We start from the raw sequence: 21,016 nt of genomic DNA, 5'->3' as shown, positions 1-21,016 counted from the left end.
AGGGAAAAGGGAAAAGGGAAAAGGGAAAAGGGAAAAGGGAAAAGGGAACAGGGAAAAGGGAAAAGGGAAAAGGGAAAAGGGAAAAGGGAAAAGGGAAAAGGGAAAAGGGGGGATGTGTAAAAATCCCCCAGACTTTGTTAAACTTTGTTGTATTTTTCAGTCTCAGGTATACCTGAGAAAACATGCGCTATGAAAAGCTCAGATTCCATTGGATTCAGATAAAATTAGTTCTGATTAATAAATAGCACTTTACAACATGAAGACGTATTTTAAGACAACATACAGTAAATTTTCTGGTGTCCATCCTCAACAAAACCAAGTGAGTTAGTCATGATTATTACTATGCTGCATAACAAATCACACATGTCAGCCATTTACTGGCATTGCCTCTCAACCCTGCCTTCTTTGAAGTGAAAAGAACAACGCTGATGCTTGAAAATCATGCTCCACGAGATTAATGGAACCTGAATTTCAAAGAAGGAATAGGACAAGAAAAAGAGAGCTGGGGGATAAAATGTTCATTTTGGTTAAATTCCTGTTCATTTCTGGGAAAGAAAAAGAATAAAACAAGTTCAATAATCCCATGAGCACTCTTTACTCAGAAAATATGCGTTGATGAAGACATGGGAAAACTGAAAAAGGTAAGAATACTGAGGTAAATAATACTACCAGTGTAAATAAAGGGGAAGTGGCGATTGAAGTTATAAGGGGGTACGGAAAAAGAGAGTGCAATATGAAAGCACATTTGGCTGGAATACGCATGTTACATATCCAGCTGAGAAGGTGCTACCTCAATAAATAAATAAATAAATAAATCATTGAACAAATACAAGGTAAAGAGGGAAAGAATAGATGGCATGCAACAAATAAAATAAACAAAGCAAAGAAAATAACCAAAACAATAGAGAAGATTTAGACAACTCTTTTGATGTTGAAACGATTCCAGATATAAAACTCACTCAAGCAAGTTTAAACCTGCTTCCTCTCTCCATTAGCTTTCTAATAACCAGCTGGTGTAGTTTAGCTGTCAGACCTCACTGCAATGTAAGTAAATGGAATTGCCTCATTTCAGTCAGATTCTACAGAACTTGTCCTTAAAATAGTACCACTGATTGTGAATCAGATTTCCACAGTAATATTGTATGACAATAGCTAAGAAACAAACATTCACAGATACAGCTTTTCCCTGGCCAGCTGAAATGCAAGTAAATCACATAGTGAAGATGTAAACTGATTGAAGCGTGTAATTTTTGTTACTTGTTATGATGTATTAAAAAAAAAAAAAGAACAAACTGTTTTCAATTTTACTTCGGGCTTCACCTGTCCATATTTACTTTTTGTACTAAAATAAACTTCAGCAGAATTCCAACTGAAGTTAAGAGGATAATTAGAGTAAGGGGAATACAGTGATGCCAAATTTTCCAACTCTGGCTTAAGCCTCCCTACTGAGTTAATAATCTTGCCTCAGCATAAGCAGAACCCAATGCTTCACTTTTCAAGAATGACTATTGTGTCTTTTCAGTATGAGAAACCAAAGAGGCCCAGCTTCCTAGGGAAAAGCTTTTTCTGAATATTAGAATTTACTTGATTTCTCCCATCCAGAATAATTAAAAAAAAAAAAAAAAGGCACATTTGTTGTGAAAATTTTTTGTCTGAGTATAGCAGAGGCTTAGAATTAAGATTTAAGCAGTCCTTAGCCCTGTGTGGGAAGGCAAAGGAGATAAAAAGCATAAAAATAACTAAGATCACAAACACTTTAAAAGCTATTTCTTAATGAAGTTGACTACACAGCATGAACTAAGAGCGGTCAACAAAATCACTGTAAACAAATATAGGTTTTGTTTTTTTCTATCGTTTTCTGAAATACAGAAATCTTAAAATGTAGCTTATCTCATTAATTTGTTCGAGTTCCTACCATTATCAGATTAATGAAGGCAAGCCAAGCTTGGAGGTAGCTGAAAAGTATTGCACTCTTTTTATTTAATCATTATTGAAATAGTCAATAGTGTATATTCCAGGCTGCCTGTTTTGGAAGTCTAATTTAAGAACACTGTAAAGAATTCATCTTTTGGAATAAGAATACACAGTGCTTTCTGTGAAGGTCTCTTCCACTTAATAACAGAAAAAAATAATTATAATCCTTAGGTATTTTCAGGAAAAAAAAAAAAGCTTAAAAACATTGTCTCAATTTTTTGTACTTTTCCTGTGAAAAAATGCAGACTATATTCTATTAGTGGTTTAATATTTACTGATACTGAACCCTATCTGCCTTGTTGACAGTCGGTGAAAACTGAAATATTATTAGTATGGTTACTTTTTTTTTTTTTCAGAGAGAAAACATAACTTCATTTATTTACCTTGGATACATACTAAATTACTAAAAAAATAATGTGCCAAGTATTGCAGATATTACAAATAATGTGAATAATAGAAAAAAAAATAAATCAAAAAAGTGAATTTTGCGAACATTTCCAAATTAATTATTTCTTATGCTCGATTGTCATTAACTTCCCTTTAAATTTGTGCAGCTGCTACAGCCCTTGATCTCCCATCATAATACATATACCAAAGTTATTTTTCTCTCCAGCTGCTCTATGTATATATGCTCTAAATATATATCTGCCCCCTTATCTTGGATGCTTCTGCACTGATTTCAACTCCAAAGTATTTTTTAATTCATCATCTGGGACCAAATGAAAACTTCAAGGACATCAGAATTTGGTAAAAAATTATCTTCATTGATGGAAAAATAAAGTTCCTGATTAACTCCCTCAGGTTTTGAAATCTGGGTTCAAAACCAGATTTTCACACTGTGGCTTCTCCCATTACCACATTAGTTAGAAAATTTATCAAGCACGCTTGAAAAATATCTAAACCTCAATGGTCCTTTGCAGTCTAGGCATGCTAATATACACAGCTTGTGCTGTATCACTGCATTGTTTTGTAAGTACTCATGTACTTAAAATGCAAGCTTTTTTTGAGAACAGCCATGTGTATGTGCAATATAGTTAGGACAGAAAAACTTGCACAGTAGCAAAAAATATGGATTTGTTCAGTTAGAACACAATTTTTTATTTTATTTATTGCAATTTAAAAGACCTTCATAAGAGAAGAGAGAATCTGGAAACAAACAAACAAACAGAAAACAGAAAAATGGGATAAAAACCTAGAGTTTTCACTAAGTATATTTTTTTCCAAGAAATGCCTATATATGTGCATGCACACACAAATTCAGGGCGTATTACTTTAAGACGTGAAATATAAGAAAAAACATGTCTTTGAACCTTTATGCATTAAAAATAATTCTAATGACTGCAGAAAACATCTCATAATATCTTTTTTCACATTAATCTGAGTTTCACCTCTAAACCCTTCAGCTGTTATGCGAAGTGATTACAAGCAGAATTTTTTTTAAAAGAATTGTATTAGACATGATATTCAATTTAACTTGGATACCTAATGATGGATAACTTTCTCTCAATGCTCCAGAGATAGTCTAGGCAAGGTAAAACTTTTCCTAGAACAATTCCAGGATAAACATTTGAAAATTAACTTTCTCATTAACATTCATTACAAAAATATGTTGGAGTAGGATAATGGCAAGATGATGAATTTAAGATACTACCTTTGAGAACCACCCATTTGTAGTCACTCAGTCTTTAAAATTACTTTTCCTCTGTAAAATAACAGATGCACTTCTACATTTCAAGTCCTTTGCTCGTGTTTTAGTATAGCAGTCAATGTTAAGTACAGGAAGATGAACATAAAGACAGTAGAATCCAATGATAAGTTATCTGTATGACTTAATGTAAGATTAAAAAGTAGATTGGGAAAGGAAAAAGAAGCGGGTGACTGATTCAGGTTTTTCCTCTTCTTCATACACTTTCTTATTAGGAACTTAAATGCCTGAAGATCCATGGCAAGAAAATCTTAGGTGTGACAGACAAACTTCAAATCTTTAGCTGAATAGTTGCCAAAACAGCTGCCACATATTGAAAGTGTTAATTAAGTACAAGTTTATAGGATTACCTTATTTTCCAAAAGAAAATATACATTGAAGAAAATATACCTATGCAAAAGTGAGCAATTAATAGTGATTTCTGAAGATTTAGCTGGTTTTTGATAATGTGGGAAAGCAGATTAGATATTCACTAACACTAATTGAAAATTAATGAAGGACCTTTCACATTTCTGTCAGGGCCTTGAATGCCCCCTGCCTCCTCAAAGGTTTATCTGCCTGGGCTGCGCAGGAAGCCTTGCTGGGACCCCCCCTTGGCTCTGAAGCATCTTTTGAATTTGGTTGTGGCCTGAGCTGTGGTCAGCCTGGCCTGTGCACAGCCACAGACCTCCCTAACACCACTTGTGTGCTGCCACCCCAGCCTGGCCTTGGCCCGTACCCATCCCTGTGGCTCTGCCTGGCCATTCTGGTCACCAGCATCTGACCCCAGTGGCCCATCCCTGGACTTGCTGGGTGCTGAAGGTCTGTACTGGGTGGTGAGGGTCCTACCCCACTGCCACCCCCAGATCCTCTGCCCACAGAGGACAGCACCTGCCCTGGCTCCTCTCTGGCCATTATATGGAATTGCCTAAATCCTAGAAATGCTACTAGAAACACACAACTCAAAGAAGGCTGAGCAAAACTGTAAGCAGTTAGCTAGCATTTGGGAATGATTTTAAGGTTCAAAAGTCTCCCTCGTATGTTTTCCCTGGATGTGCTTGAGAAGAAATGACATTTAAAGAAAAGTAGAAGTGATAGGTTGCTATTATTTGCACCAAATAATTAGAAAGGGGCTATGGCCAAGAAAAATTGACCCTCATGGCCATGCAGCTGCAGGGATGATAAGCTTAACATCTCCTGTCACAGCTTTTCTTCCCTCCTGTGCTCATACATCTTCAATGGAAAAGTGAAAGACAGACAAGGAACCTCTGAGTCTGATCTTTACCTTCTTCCTTCATTTAAATACAGTGAATGCCACTTTTCTGATTGCCTGGAGCTTTATTCTGTGAAAAAACATCAGTCCTCAGTAGTGAAACTCATAGGTCCTCAATGCCAGACTTCACTGGGGCGAGAGTAGGATATTTGGGTACAAGTAACTTATGTTCAAAGCTATCTCCATCACACAAAGTATAACAGCACTTTGTTAAGGTGATGTAACTTGGCACTTCACATAGAAGTTATTAATCAAGCGGGACTGCCACATGTGGGAAAAATCTGATGCAACCCTCCAAGATGTAGTTATTTCATTCACAGTATTGAGATCCAAACAATCTTGTAAGGCAGGTCTAACACTTGTTCAGATTTCCCTGTAGTCATCAGGCACAGATAACAGCAACAGGTAACTTATGAAGCAAAGGGATCAAAATGGCATTGCATAACTGTATTTGTCATTTGTTACGGATGCAGCTGGACTTTGTGGGGGTACTGAGTGTTTAAATCAAAGTAAATATCTGTAAGGAAAAAAATGACCTATCAGGCTTGAATACGAGGAAAAAGCATGGCACATCAGAGGACTGGAACAACCCTAAGATGTCTATTTTTCCAGTTATGTGGAACTAAGTAAAAAACATAACCTTTCTCTATGAATTTGCCTTATATTACTAGACTGCCACAGCAACATTTGTAGGCAAACAACACTGATACACAAAATCAGTTAAGGTATATTATTTCTTTTGCAATTTAAACAAGAAAACAGTTGGAAACAAACAAACCAACAAAATAAAAGGTATCCAAAGATTAAAAAAAAAAAAAAAAAAAAAAAGGAGAAGAAATAGAGAAGACATGGAAACATGTAATGTCATCAGAGCTTTATATCTATAGCAGTTAGAAGACAAAGGCTGCCTCCCAAGTATGCTGAACTGGGGAAAGTTGGATTAAGCAGCCACTCACTATCTTGAAAACTCTCATCTTGAACTCTTGTGTGGGATCCACATGGATGATAATAAATAATCACCATTTTGTATACAATGTTTAAGTGCTTGTTAGAAAAGATGATGTCTGGAAACACAAGAAAAAAAAATCAAATTTAAGGCTTTGCACATAATGTCTCTGAAAAATGTATACTGGGATCTTCTCTATACCATTGACTTTACCTTACTGTTTTCTCTAACTCCTTAGTGAAAACCAGACTTTACCATTCAGAATGAGAGGTGATTTGCCCAGTGATCAAGCAAAGATATCCTGGTCAGTTTAGATTTGGAATTCAATCACTTCACTAAAATTACTACTTTATACATTAAATTAATGGAAAGATTTCTTCTTGAGAGTGGACATGGACCAGCACTGAAAAACCATAAAAGGAAATCAGTTCTGTGAACTATCTACAGCAATCGTGGCATATGAATTTCATTGCTTTTAAGGGGTGAGGGAAATATCATAGGCAGGCAGAGCACACACCTCAGTGTACATTTTTCTGTGGGCAGAAGGAAAGTTTTACATGGCTGAGGATAGCAGCCTGAGCTACAAACACAAAGTGTAGTCCCTGACCACAGTCCAGCTTCTGCATGAATGTGTGTATTTACATTTTCTCCAGCCTGAAGCTATTTATTTTTACATGCACAGCTTACTTGCAAACATATATTTCAACCTGTAAATGTAGGGTGACAAAGATCTGACATTACAAGGGAGGAAAAAAAAATGTCTTTTTGTCTGTATCAACCTGTGGTGCTGAGAGCATTGTATGAGTTTGCCTACCAGAAGCCGCAACAGTACAATTGGTTAGTATAACTAGCAACCTTCTTTACACCAAACATGGTGATATCAGGTTGAGCTATCTTTTCTAAAACATTTTTCTATAACTAAGCCTTAAGTTATGTCTCTAATATGCATATACAAATGTAATTACGTGATTTTTCATGACAGCATATTTTAGTATATTACTTATACCTACTATACAAAGACATTATTTGTTATATATACACTATATACCATGCAATATCAATACTAATATGAAACAACTGGCCCCCCAAAATAAAAGCAGATCTCTCAACATTTTTCTGTAAGATTTTCCCACATTTTTTTTTTCTTTTCTATCTTTGTGATCTCTGTTTAGCTCCATTTCTTCATCATAAAGACAATTTATAAACTGATCTGTCACCATTGTCACTTATCTTCTTTGCTCTCTCTATTTCACTTTGATTGCAAGATTTCTCACTAAGGTAGTACATACTGTAACTATGCGTCTAAACTTCACGTGCCAGAAAAGCAATGCTTACTGTAATGGGACCATATCTTCACCCAGACAAAAGAAGAGAAAAAAGAGCAAAACAAGAGTATAACGTTAAATTACTAGTTTCTCATCTCTCTTGTATTACATACCATCAGCAAAATAAAATTCTTAAGTTCTTTTGAAACACACAAAGTTAGGAGAAATTTTGGAAATTTCAATCAAGGATCTACTGATAAAATCAGCTTCTGAATGAAATGAATGCAGGGGAGTAATTGCTGTGAAGCAAAAAGCCTTGACTTGCCCTTTTGAGACTTTCTCTCTCTCTCTGATGTGCTCCCTCTGCTCAGTCTTGGAAAATGATCTTACCTTTCAGAAATTTTCTGTCCTTTTTCACCATGATCCACATGCAGATACAGTGGGAGACGTATTCATTCTGGTCCCTCCCTACGAAGGTTTATGTGGCTTGCTACTTCAGGACCCCAGCTATATATAGCCTCAAAAAAAGTGGCCCACTCCTGATTTTCACAAGCTGCCCTAACAGTTGTTATGTTTGCAAGCACATGCCTTGGAGTTTCTAAACTCAAGATCCCTCTCTGGACGGCATCAAGCATTGCAGAATTACAATCTAATAACTGTCCTACAGATTGGGGTGAAACTCCAGCCTTACTGAAACTCTCAGTGACTCCAAAGGGGAGGGGTTTCCCTTTTTTATTATTTACAATGATTCTTAATCCAGGACTATAAACTGTTTAGCACATGAACTACCTCTCACCTTTTACAGCATCAAGCATAAAAATAACCACTATCAACAATACTGCTACAACTCTTTCAGGTACTTTCATTTAAAAAGAGAGTAAGAAATCAATGCTACATCTCATTTCTCCTATTATAATGGCTTAAGCAAACAATGAAGAAACAAGGGTATCTTGCAATCTTAATAGACATCTATTGAGAGTGTTTAATCTTCTACTTAAAGTGCAACTTTAAACAATATAAAAAGGAACAGAAAAATTATCAGAAATGACTTGATTATGAACCACATATAGTTTCAAAGGGGCTGTTATCTAATTAAATTTGATAGTAGAGTCAAGATTACACTTGTTCAAAGAAAACATAACAAATTCACTTATTGATGTTACCAGAATGATATGATCTCATAAAAATTTGACTAAGCCAGAAATCTTGAATTACTAACAACAGCCAAATTCTGCCTTCCCGATTCATGTATGAATTTGATGCCGTACAAACTTACCCCTAGTTTAACTCCATCAACCAAGAAAAATCTGTGCCACTGAACTCCTATACTCAGGAGTTTAAGGAAAGAAATACTTGGCCCAAACTCTCAGTCATGAAAGATACAATCTACTCTATGTAGCCAAAGCAAAGCTTTATTGATAAAAGCAGCTTTATGCAAATATTCAGCCATAAATTACTTCTAAAGCTTTGGCACTCTAATATACAGACATTTAGAAATGCTATTTTGTTCTTTTTGGATGCTTATCAATTATCTTATCAGATAACTCTTTGTTCATGTGAATTTAATTATTCATTTATATATTTATTTATTTTAAAGTTCTTTCCTGTTGGAGCTTCTTGCAAAATGACTTCAACTGTTTTATTTTCTGAATAAACTGAGGCATTCCAAACAACATTTGATAAAAGAGCAATAAATTAATGATCAGGAGTTGAGAAACCTTGTGGTCTTCAAAGGATTTAAAACAGAATTTAACTCTTCTCCCACACACATTCCTTTTGAAAGTTTTTTGTAAATCAATTTAGCCTCAGGTTACTTCAAAGTTAGTGCTTCTTACTATTCTGTATAATATGAAATGTGTTAACAGGTAAAAACATTACCAATGGTTTGGTAAAGATTTCTGTTTAAGACAATCGGAATCAAGTAACTTTATTCCTGCACAAAAACGAATGCTGTATCTTTCTCTTTACAGGCCCAAACTTGAGAAGTACAGCTTTATGCAGGTATTAGCCAGACAGAAAAGTTGAGAGAGAAATCCATGGGAAAAACATGCAAATAAAAAAAAATGAAAACACTCAGTTTAAATCATTTTAATTACTATTGGTCATTTTATAGTTACTCATTGCACTCATTATAAATCTTAACCAATTTAAGAGAGGACCATTAATGACAACTAGGCTTCTCTCATTTTAGCGATATTGCTTAGGAATCACCTAGGAAAGACTGAAAAAAGAAAGGCAAATAATCTAACTAGGGAATATGCTTTCATTCCAAAAGAATCTGAATTGACAAATTTTGAGATATCCCAAAATTTCCTGGAAAAGATAAAAAAAAAAAAAAAAAAAAAAACACTTCTTCTTTTATAAACATTTGTAGCATATGTAGCCTTAGACACACTACATTTAGGTGTTTATATACACTCCTTATATTTAAGCTCTTACAGTTATACAGTTAAAGGGGATGTAGCCAGCACAGTTTATGAATCCACAGATGTGGTTCAGCTCACCCTGAAGCATACCCCTACATGCAAATCTACATGCAGCTGAGAGGGACTCAATGGCCTTTGATTGTAAATGGCAGCCAAGACATGGGAGCTCATGTGGAGATACAAAGACCTAATTTTAGGTGCTGGGTATTGAATCCTTATCCCTAGTTTCAAACCAGTCAAACCTTTGTTTCTGTTTTTCTTAGAAATATGAAGTAAGGTAAATATTGAAATGAAAACTAAAATTTCAGTTACATATGGTGAAATTTCATCAAAATTAACATATTTGAGAAGAATTTTCTAATTTTAATGCAAGTCTTTCCTAAAGACAAAATATTTCATCAGAAAAAGAAAGACAAAAAGAGCTCTCGTTCACAGAAGATGGAAAAATAAATAAGAAAACTAAAAAGTTTTTTTTTCCTCTTTCTCCTTTAAGGCAATCATCCTACTAGACATATGACTGACTTTTTAAGAGAGTCATTTCAGAATGAAACCCTTGTTAGCACAGACTCAATACTAAATAACTTTAGTTAAAATAACTACTTTAAACTTTTTAGTTAAAATAGTTACTTTTAACTTTTTACTTTTTTAGTTAAAATAAGTTACTTTTTTAGTTAAAATAACTACTTTTTAGTTAAAATAACTTACTAAATAACATTGAAGAGTTAGGACAGAAAAATGTAAACTACTTGAGGAAGGACCTCAGAAGCTTACGGGCATTAAAATAATAAAAATATTAATACTAAATATAAAGTTGTTTTCCTACCTGTGTGCAGACAAATTACTGAGGTACAGCGTGTATTTTTCTTCAGAAGACAGACCATCCATCATCAAGTAAAAAACATGAAAATTACTCTGGTTGAGAGGTTGCATAATGACACGAGACTTCTCCAACATGTATGTATAAATCCTAGCTGATTAAGAAACAAACAAATAAATTCATCATTATATTGATTGCTCTAAACTCATATTTTAAACCATTCAACACTGTAACACTGACAAATAGAAAATCTTTCTATAAAGCAGTCTGAAGTAAGCATGATATCAAAAATCTTACCATTCATACAACTTTTTTTTTTTTTTCTATAAATCACATATAAAACCCTAATTCAACTAAAATTTGTGGAAAAAAAAATCTTTCTTTTATTTTTAAAGATAATTATGTTGATTTATAGTCTGTTTTGTTTGCTTAAGGAACCAGTCGTCATATTTAGCAAGACTTTCCAAGAGACAAACTATTAGTCATTTACCAAAGGGTAGCCATCTGAGAATTGGCATCTATTCTAAGCTCCCTCTTGATGGAGAGAGAAAGATGTCCTAGAAAAAAACTGCCTATGCAACTTTATCCTCCTTCTCTGTGGGCACTCAAAAAAGCTTGGATTAGGAGTTTAGACTGACTACCTAACTTCTAGATGGTTACTTCTAGATCACTATGAGATAAATCATATGGTTATCAACAACCTCACTAACCAGTACCTGGGGAAACACAGGCATCTCAGAAGGGCTATGAGAGCTTGCCGCATTAAAAGCCACATGAATCAGCACATCTGTGAAGAAGGGGAAGGAGGAAGAAGCTGACCATGATTTGCTTATGGAAATGCTGATTAAAGGACCGTACATAACGTCAAACTTCATGCTCACTAAGGTTGGTGAAAGAGGCACAGCACAAAAGCAGAGGTAATATTGGCCACCTAGATCTATTTGCCTGTTTTACCAGGTAACAAGGATTTTAGAGGTGTATGTGGAGGAGACAGATTCACTTTTTTGGGCAGGTTACTCTTTAGCCGTCCACTGAGTGTACCATGCAGTTCCCAGATGCAGCTGGCTAAAGAAAACAAGGGAAGGCTTAAACATACCTAGTGGTCAGAGCCCTCTGAGCACAGACCTGACTCCAGTTCCCATTTACATACTGTTTGTAAACTGTATCTCATCACTCTTTAATGTAAAACACTAGCTATGGTGCAAAGACCAGACACAGGTCCCTTCATATACAACTGAGACCTCCCCAACTCAGATACAGTACATTATGTTTTTCAATCTCCACAACATGGCAGAGCTTTCACAGGGTCTTAGCATCCTTATCCTGAAAAAGGTTGTGGAATTTAGAGGTTAAACTGTACTTCTCAGCAACGGAGGAGCTATATTTATGAAACCCTTTGAGCAGAGAAGGATATTAAACCATAGCTTCCCACAGTCTGGATGATGTTGCATAGTTGTTGCAGATTCAATGGCATAAATACAGGTATATGCATCCTGTAGATGCACAATAGATATGTTCTCCAAATACATACCATTTCTGAGCCACTAACTTTTTTCAATTCTTTTTTGTTTTTCCCTTTTTTTTTTTTTTGAAGCAAACTGGGATTAAGCATAAAATAGCACTGAATTATTCAGTGCAGTCAAAACTGTTGCATTTCTAGGCATATCAAGAAGCACAACTTAAAATGCCTGAGACACTTGAAGTTTGAAGGCAGAGTGGGAGTTTAAAGATTTCTAAAGATGGGGACCATTGAAACTGTATTTTCAAAACCAGTTTTGGACTCAGGCATTAAAGTTTAATGGCATTGCTCAATGCAACACTGAGCAAAGTTATACAGGCTAGATCTCTGTGTGTCTATCAGAAGCATGGTAGCTGCATTAGCCTAAACGCTAAGATCAAAGCTAGAATGTCACACTCCTGACACCATACAGCTGCTAGTATCCACAGCTAGCTTGGTTATTGCTATACCATCTGTATTTGTCTGGTAATTAGATTTTACTTTTCACCTTCCATTTTTCACCTTCTTTTCTTCTGGAGAGCTCTACATCTCTGTCTATACTGTTAAATGAAACACTGTAAACATGAAGTTATTTAAAGTTATGTGTATGAGGGAATGTGACCTGTGAGTATAGTGTTGAAAGATTGTGTAATGTGGAGGGAAATAAAACCAATGAATCTTGAATGCATTGTTTTGGGAACGGTCTCAGCAGGTAATACGTATAACCATGCACTGTCTTATGAAGCACTACCTCACACAAGTCAAACCATCCCAGACAGACACTGGTGAAGTAGTGCAGAAGATCGGTTGTATGCCACCCAGGGTCACTTTCTACCCTTTCTTTTATTTAACAGTACAGGCATGGCCTAGCATGTGCTGACAGCTGTATTGTTCTAGCTCTGGAAAAGACAATAGCACTGACAGAGCAGAGCTGTACAGCTGACTTGCTGAACCAAGGAGACCTGAGCTGCCCCATTTAACCATCTTACCAAAAAAAAAAAAAAAAAAAAAAAGTTATTATGGAACCTATATTATGAGAAATTATGTATCAGCCAACTAACCCTCAGTTGCTGCGCTATGAAAAAAAAGAACCATGCTAGAAGTAAAAGGACACGCTTGGGAAATCATGAAGTTGGTAGCAAGATATGTTTCTGACTCCAGTAACTTTGTAGCACATTGCAAATTGAAGCAATACAATCTTAACCTATCATGGCAAGGCTGGCCCAGACACACACTTTGATCAGAATCAATCATTACCTGGCTGCCATTTCAACGGGGTAAAGCAGGATAGATGAACCTGAAGGATGTCTTCCATCTTTACTCTGCTTGCAACTTACTTTTCTGTAAAACTAGCCCTACTATCAATTAACTTGAAGAGAGGTCATTACTAATTTTTAATCACTTTCTTCTGTGCAGAGATCTCCACTAAGGCTTTCATAACTATCACACTCAGGTATTTTTAACCTTCACTGATTAATAAAAACAAGAAAGATTATACTGGATCATCTATCCGATTCATTAATACATTTAACTTTAATGATGGACAACACCACTTATTTAGATGACACGAATTAATTCAGCCCTTTTCAGCTACTTCAAGTCACCCACTTTAATAAGGCTAAATACAGTTCATCTCAGTTAGCAGCTCCAGCAATAGGAAGATCTGTTAAGAACTGTCAAGTCTCTGATCAGCAAAAATCAAGCACAGCAACATTTTAATTGAGTTGAAGTAATTCAAAAAGAAAATTATCACAGTAATATGGCTTTTCTACACAGAGAAATATGTTCTTTAATCTATGTGTGAAATAAAAGGAAAAAATAATAGGGTTCCAGAGCAAAGTCTGTCATGTTTGTGCAATGTTAACTGTGCTTACAGGTACAAGGACATTTTTACTTCCTCTAACAGACCAGTTGATTTACGTAGCAACTACAGAGCCAGCTAGCAGACCCTGTACTGAAAGTGTGGCCAGGGAAATCTTCCAGCTATGCATTCTCTGAAACTCTCAAAAACCTTGCAGTCCTAAACACAGCAACTGGTAAAGACGAAACAACATTTCAAAGTTCTTAGCTGAAACATGGTACAGAAATACATCTGAGAGCTTAATTGGCTGCATTCTTTTTTAAATTAAAAAAAAAAAAAAAAAAAAAAAAGGGGAAATCCAAGTCTGAAACTTTTTTTTTTTTTTAATTGATAGAAAATGTTGGTAACACATGCAGGCCAACATACATTCTGCTTCTTTTTGCCAATCAGGTTAGATCCTTGCATTCTAGTGCAACTTAAAAAGAACAATAACAAAAACCATACCACTTTGCTTTTCAAAATGTGAGGACTAAGAAAAGCAAGGCTGGAAAATTTGGAGAACAAGTTTCTCAGGTTTGATTTTCTTTTTCTAACCTTATTTAGATGCTTGAGGAAACTGACAGAAGCCTTGCCTTTCATCTCAGAACTTATGTCAACTTACATGAAATACCATTTATCCCCCTTCTTTCTAAATAAAAACAAAATGGATTAATTCTAATTCTAGAAATAGTTACATAATCAGACTGTCACTACTAGTCTCTTGATATGAAACATCATCTACAAAGGATTACTGTTTTCAGCAGAAGGTCAGTCTTTGAGTTCTGCTAGGTATGAGTTTATTTTAAAAACTTAATTAAACCACTGGTCTGTAGCCTATTCTGAATTTGTTCTGATATATTTCTGAACTTTCTACTAGTTCCTACTGCCTTACCTTATGCAGTCAAATGAACAATGACTTAATCTGGATTGTACTTTCTCCACTTGTTTGGACTAAAGCAATGAAAGGTACCTGACCACTAAGACACTTATCACCTGAAAACTCTCATTTCAACTCAACGCTGAGAAACAAGAATCAGAGGAGACACATAAAACCTCTACGTATGTTTGTATAGGCTTATAGTAGAAGCACACTCAAGAGCTCCACCCTTGTATTCAAATCCTGTGGCAATGAACTAGTTCATAATGAAGACCAAATCAAGCCTGTAGATCAAAACTATAGCCAATATTTTTGTTCTGTGGGTATGTTGGACTTCCTGCTACAAGAATAAACCTTATGTGACAAAAGTCAGACAGAGCATTTCCAGGGCCTAGGCATGAAAGAACTTCAGCACAAACAAAACACTGATAATAACTTCATCCAGTTCCACTTAAAATGCAAGGAATGCTACTTTCAATTTGTCCTCTATAATAAAAATGTACATATATACTCTACATGCCTCTTCCTAAGTACATTGTTTTGGATCTCTCCCCTTGAAGCTCTGTTTTAAAGAGTTTAAACAGCCTAAACCCTTTGCTGGGGGCGGCTTAGTGTCACACAAAGTTTTGTTTACAAACCAGGCATATTTAGCCCAGTTTGCCTAAATGAGTTATAAAGTCATATCTCAGCAGAATCAGGTGCTCTGCATATTTACACTCTTCATTCATGCTTAAACAGTGCAAGACTGTAAACACGCTTCAAATAGATACAAAGAATCATTGGGTAGGATTTAAACCAGCCAAAGACAATGTGCAGGATTCTTTTCTCATTCGTGGTGATGTAAATCAGGGACAATCTCATTCAAAAGTTATACTTAGCTGTGGCCTAGAAAAAGTAACATCTACAATGCAAATCAAACAGCAGGAACAACTGCAACATACGCATACTCAGAAAAATATGCAAAACTTTTTCTGCTGTACTGGAACTTCTCACTCTTGACTTTAAATTTTGGAAATTTTGGCTACCTAAGTTTTGTTAAAAGTAATTGACTTGATTCCTAAATATTTGGAGAATGACAGGGCAGATAAGTCTTTTGTTTATATTTGTTAATGGACTTGATTTGTTAATGGACTTGACTCAACCCTACGTTTTCTCCTTTTATACCTATAATTTCAAAGTGATAAAAGCACAACATCAGTGTATCAGAAAACTGACATCAGAGCCTGGTTAGCTGCTTCCACATTTATATCCTTCACAGACAAAGGTTGTGAATTAAACTGGCAAGCATAGGTAAATCTGCTAGAAAAATCAGGTCCCTTCAATCAAGCAAGGCACCCAAAAATTTTGGGAACACATGACCTGTAGGTGTCTATGCTATCCTCATCTGAGGAACTGAATGACACAATCTTAGGTCAGAAGTTCTGTGAAAACTAAGCAAGTTTTTATTCTGAAATGCTCATACACCAGAATATGTTAACTCAGAACAGAGAAAATCCATAGAAAAACTATCATTGTGGTTTTAGAGCAGAATAAAATAGCACAAGCCACTTACAGATCAATGAAAGGAAAACAAACTGTTTAGTAGCAGATCACTCAAGAATTATAGTCCAAAGTGGTAACTCAATTGATTCTATCAAAATATGTAGAATAAATTGGATTTTTAAAATGTTAGTTTTAGGGATTGAACATTATTTTTACAAGCTCAAATCAAGTGCTATTTAGTCCATTCTGATGCTTACATCCTTTATTTTACTCAGGCAACAGCTGATTAATGAAAAGAAATCCCACTGTTTAATCCTATGTTTTCTTCCTAAATAACCTATCTTTATTGTAATACAAAACAGGAAAAAAGTGATATTGATTTTTCACACAGCAATATTTTCACTGTTATTTTCTAGGGTACAGTGAACTCCCTTGAGAAAATAAATTCTAATTACTATTATGAAATATTTCCAAATATTTTTTTTTCAGATCTTCTGAAAATATAAACATATTAATAATGACTTTTTTTTTAAAAAAGGCAATTTTGGAAATGTTTATCTAATGGAACCTAAGTTATTTGAATCAAAATTTGTCACCACACAGCTTCGCCATCCAGAAGGATCAGTGCAAGCAGGAAACTGTCTGTGCACAGTTATTTCTGAACTTACTTCTCACTTTAGCACAGAGTAACTTTTTGATGACCTACATGAACTAGAACTGAAAGCACTCCCAGACTGGCTCTGATGATCAGAATTTTCAGAATCCACTGAAGTTTTGCCCAGTATTCATTTTCATCAGTAATGAAATGTTGCTGGGAATTAGCAGACTCCCACTTACAGTGAAAGCAGGCACCAACTCCACACTATTTTACCTCTAATCAGAAGAAACATGAGCATGTTTCTTCTAGAAACAATCTTCTAGTTCCTTCAGAGGAAGCTCAAAGCCATAATTAATAACTTCTCATTTTGGTATTACAGAGTATACCTGTTTTATTCCTTGCCGTAAACAACTAAGATTATCACTTGTTTAAGCAATACTTAAAAACACCCCCAAAATACTAGTTATAAATGCAAAAAGTAATATCTTCGTGTCTTTTATCTGACAATAAAGCGATACACAGCTGTAACAGTTTGTTAATCTCAGGAATAAAGGGAAATGTGATTTCATGGGTGGGCAATGAAAGGACTCAGCTGTGGTCGTTTTTTTTTCCCTTGTGTTTCTCTGCCACCTGGTGGTTGCACAGAGCAATTCTCTCCCTCCTAACCTAACAATGCTGCTCTGAGCAAGTTGTGAATTTACATGCTGGTTTACATCATGTTCCTCTGACGCTCCATAAAGCTCCCTTGCCTCTTTCACATACTTTAAGACCATTCTTGCCTGTGTGTGAGGCACACTGGGACCCCTTGACCTTGTTGTTTATGGGTAATATCAAAATAAAATCAGCAGAAGTTTTAAATAATATTTACCTGCAATTAATGTTTTTTTCTTCTCACAAAACTGAAGCTCAAAATATTTTATAAAACAGCTAGAAAAATCATTCAGGGGTGTCTTAGCATGTCCAAAAGCTTCCAAGACACAGTTTACCTGCAAGAAAATGGTAAAGCAGTAGTAAGAGAGGAAATTTATTTTAACAGGAAGATATTTCAAAAAACATCAGTGAGATTGATTTGAGACCAGTAGCTGGGAAAAATAATAATAATAATAATATACTTTTTTTAGCTTGGGATTTAACAAACTCCTTAAAATTTTATTTTCTATACAGAGCTTAAAATAAAATAGTTTGCAAAAAAAAAATAAGCGCTGACAAAATAGTGGGAGTTGTAAATGGAACAGGGAAGACAGGAGCTCAGACATAAGCCGTGCCCTTACAGGTAGTTTAGATACAAGTGACAGAATCACATGCCCACAGCTGGCAGGGTTAACAAAAAGATTAGGATCTCCGAAGGCAGTTACGCTTGAGAGGTTACAGTCAGTTCACACTGCAAGCAATGAAACTCACAAGGTTTTTATTATGCCAGAAATGACATACATTATTGCTTTCAAATAGAATTGCTTCAGCATTAGACTCATGAAAAAGTGAGGAAGAAAACAGATTCAGATTTTGTTTGCATCTTTCACTAATGCATTTCCATGTGACAGCTTCATTTTTTTCAATTATTTTTCAAAAGCATATTCGAAACATTAAATTTAATGAAAAATATTAATTATGCCCTCTTTCTTCCATGTTCTCTCTGTATTTAGCTTTTTTTGTGTGTATAATTAGTTTCTTACACTAAATGAAGTCCCTTCAGCACTTTCCTCTTTTGTATCCTGAGAAATTGACTGCAATGTGGCTGCAACACACTGCTGTTCCGTTATAACAGTGGTTTGCTGGAGCTGGACAAACATAGCTGGGAAGAGACAGGAGGGAAGAGGGCTGTGGAGAGGCACAGATAACGTGTGGCTCCAATCACAAAGACAGAAGCTCTGAAAATCAGACCCTTCAGAACTATTAATTACGCCAGCTATTTGTGCAGTAGGTGGCAGCAGAAACCCAGTGAGCCTAGTTTTGTTTCCACTCCAGTAGCACTGCAGTTTTAAGATGTATTTGCTGAAATTTGGCTAATTCAGCACTCAGTTTGACCAGTGCAGCTGTAGTAACTTCCAATGATGCTATGTATAACTGCAGCAGGCAAAAATCCAGGTCATGATGTTCATTTGAGCACCTTAACAGGCAACTAAATCATAACCATCACTTGATTCCCTTGGGGTGGGATCTGCTACACCTCCATTCTCTGCCTGAGGTCAGGTGTCCCATCCAAGCTAGTTACAAGGGATCTTTCTATAACAAACATGCAACTCTTTTTTCTTAATATGCGATGTTTCTCTTCTACCTGTACTGACAAAGAGTCATTGACACATATGACTAATTCTATACTATAAAACTAAACGGGTTATTAAACTCAACTGTAACCTCTAAGGCAAGTGGCATGAAAAGTTTTTGTTTGTTTGTTTGTTTTTCAGAATAGGGTGGACATACTGGCTCATGTTGTCCTCTGAACTGTTGTCAGAGGACCTGGTGGGGATTTAAACTGTACCAGGAAGCAGGAGACAAGTTGCAGCAGAAACAAGAATACCTCCCACAACTCCTAATTCCCACTGCTGCCACAATTGTAACCAAAAACATTCAGTTTTCAGTTCCTTATTCAGAAAGTTAATTATTGACTGATTTCTTCTACTCATCTTAATCTTAACTTTCTGAACACAAAGGGATTTGAAGGATCTGACCTGAATTTTGTATTTCTAATTCAGTAACATCTATGGTCAGATCAGTTCAAAACTACAAGCAATCCTGTGTAGGTAATAAATTAAAAACAACAACAACAACAAAACAGTAGAAATTGATAAAAACATAAGATCTGGCTTGTGGGTTTAAAATAAATTAAAAGTGTAGAGTCCCTATAAAAGGGCATCATTGCAACATTAATCTTTATAATTTATATTTAAAAAGTGAAAAAATATAACAACAGTATTGCTAACATTGTCAAGTGAAACCGATTAAATGTGTCAGTTTAGGAACACACATGAAGCAGGATCACACTGACACTTTAACATGGAAATTGTACGATTGCATGAAGGAAAGCAAAACTATTTTTTTTTTCACTTCTGTTTTCAGTGTGATCAGGCTTTTTAAATGTATTCATAAGACATTAAAACCACTCTTTTCTAATATCCAGCCCAAATCCATAGGACTTTTATTAACTTACTGGCTAGAATGTACTAAATAGGAACCAGTGTATCTATAGTCTTTCCCACATCCCAATGATCCTGATTTTTAGGTTGTATGTTAGCATCAGCTATGCTTTGATACTATTTTGTCACCTTTCTGGACTTAATCATGCATAATTCAGGAAGAAAAAAGTGTGTTTTGAATGATGCATGTTATGTGATTAAAAATAAATAAATAAAAATGAACAAGTCCAAGGTATCATGTATATGGCAAGTTAAAGCTATAAAAAATAATAATAATAATAATAATAAAAATTCTGGTTTGAATTTGAGTGCTGTAAAAGAGGAAGGATGAGTGAAATATTTGAAAAAATATACATTTTTTTAAAGTATGAAACACAACTCAGTTATAACAATGTAGATTGTGTTAAAACATTACATGGAAATCTGCCTCGGAGCTGGGATCTCAGATGAGAAATTTCATCAGCAAAGGCAGTTTTTTGAAAGAATTTGAATTTGCAACCTAGAGTTCAGTGTAATTTAGAATGGGAGTCTGAACCTGTATAGCAGTGTTACCGCTCTAACAATAAGACACCTATGAGTTGCAATGTTTAAACTAATGAAAACTTTACATTTGCAATGTAAAGCATGGAGCCAAGTGTATCTGATATGTGAAGCAGGTTCTCATGACTTCATGATATGCACTGAACAGAATTTGGTTCTGCTATGGGAATTAAATATGGAAATATTTCAGAACACTTGCCTATTCCATATTTAGTGTACAAACACTGAGTCACAAAACTTAAATCAGCCCTTGCAGTTCTCCTGCAACTTTCCAGTTTCTGTTTCACATAATATTACTCCAGATGTCCGAGTGCTTCTTAGACTGGCCAAAGAAGCATCATCGTAACCAGAAAAAAAATATGTTTATTTACTGAAGGCACTACGTATTTAGGACACAGTACCTTAGCATGAATATGGTTCCTATTCACCAAAATTGGACTCCAATTTTTGGTTTCCTCTCATCACATCAATGTGAGCTTAATCCTGTTCCCATTCAGATCAATACAGGAAAGAAACCTCCTTTACCTTGAATGGAGGTGCCAAACCATTTATAAACTTCATCATAGCAGATGCCTTTTCCCTTGAACTTCTAATTACTTTGCCTTTGTCAAAGAAGCCAGATTTTTGTCAAATTACTTTGTCAAAGAAGCCAGATTTTTGTC

General features: G+C 35.4%; 1 protein-coding gene across 3 annotated transcripts in view; it reads right to left on the bottom strand.

The window, feature by feature from the left end:
• MYO16 (myosin XVI) overlaps positions 1-21,016 on the bottom strand; it is a 386,603-nt gene that overhangs the window by 154,737 nt on the left and 210,850 nt on the right. For all 3 annotated transcript variants that reach the window (XM_035317929.1, XM_035317919.1, XM_035317937.1), the window contains 2 exons: positions 17,549-17,666; positions 10,392-10,539 (listed from right to left, as the gene is read on the bottom strand). In XM_035317929.1, the coding sequence (XP_035173820.1) occupies positions 10,392-10,539; positions 17,549-17,666 (266 nt within the window). The remainder of the gene's footprint in view (positions 1-10,391; positions 10,540-17,548; positions 17,667-21,016) is intronic.

Source organism: Oxyura jamaicensis, chromosome 1, assembly GCF_011077185.1.
Source record: "Oxyura jamaicensis isolate SHBP4307 breed ruddy duck chromosome 1, BPBGC_Ojam_1.0, whole genome shotgun sequence".
Classification (NCBI taxonomy): Eukaryota; Metazoa; Chordata; class Aves; order Anseriformes; family Anatidae; genus Oxyura; species Oxyura jamaicensis.
Note: the sequence above shows the minus strand (reverse complement) of the source record. Positions and strands in the feature narration are given on the sequence as shown.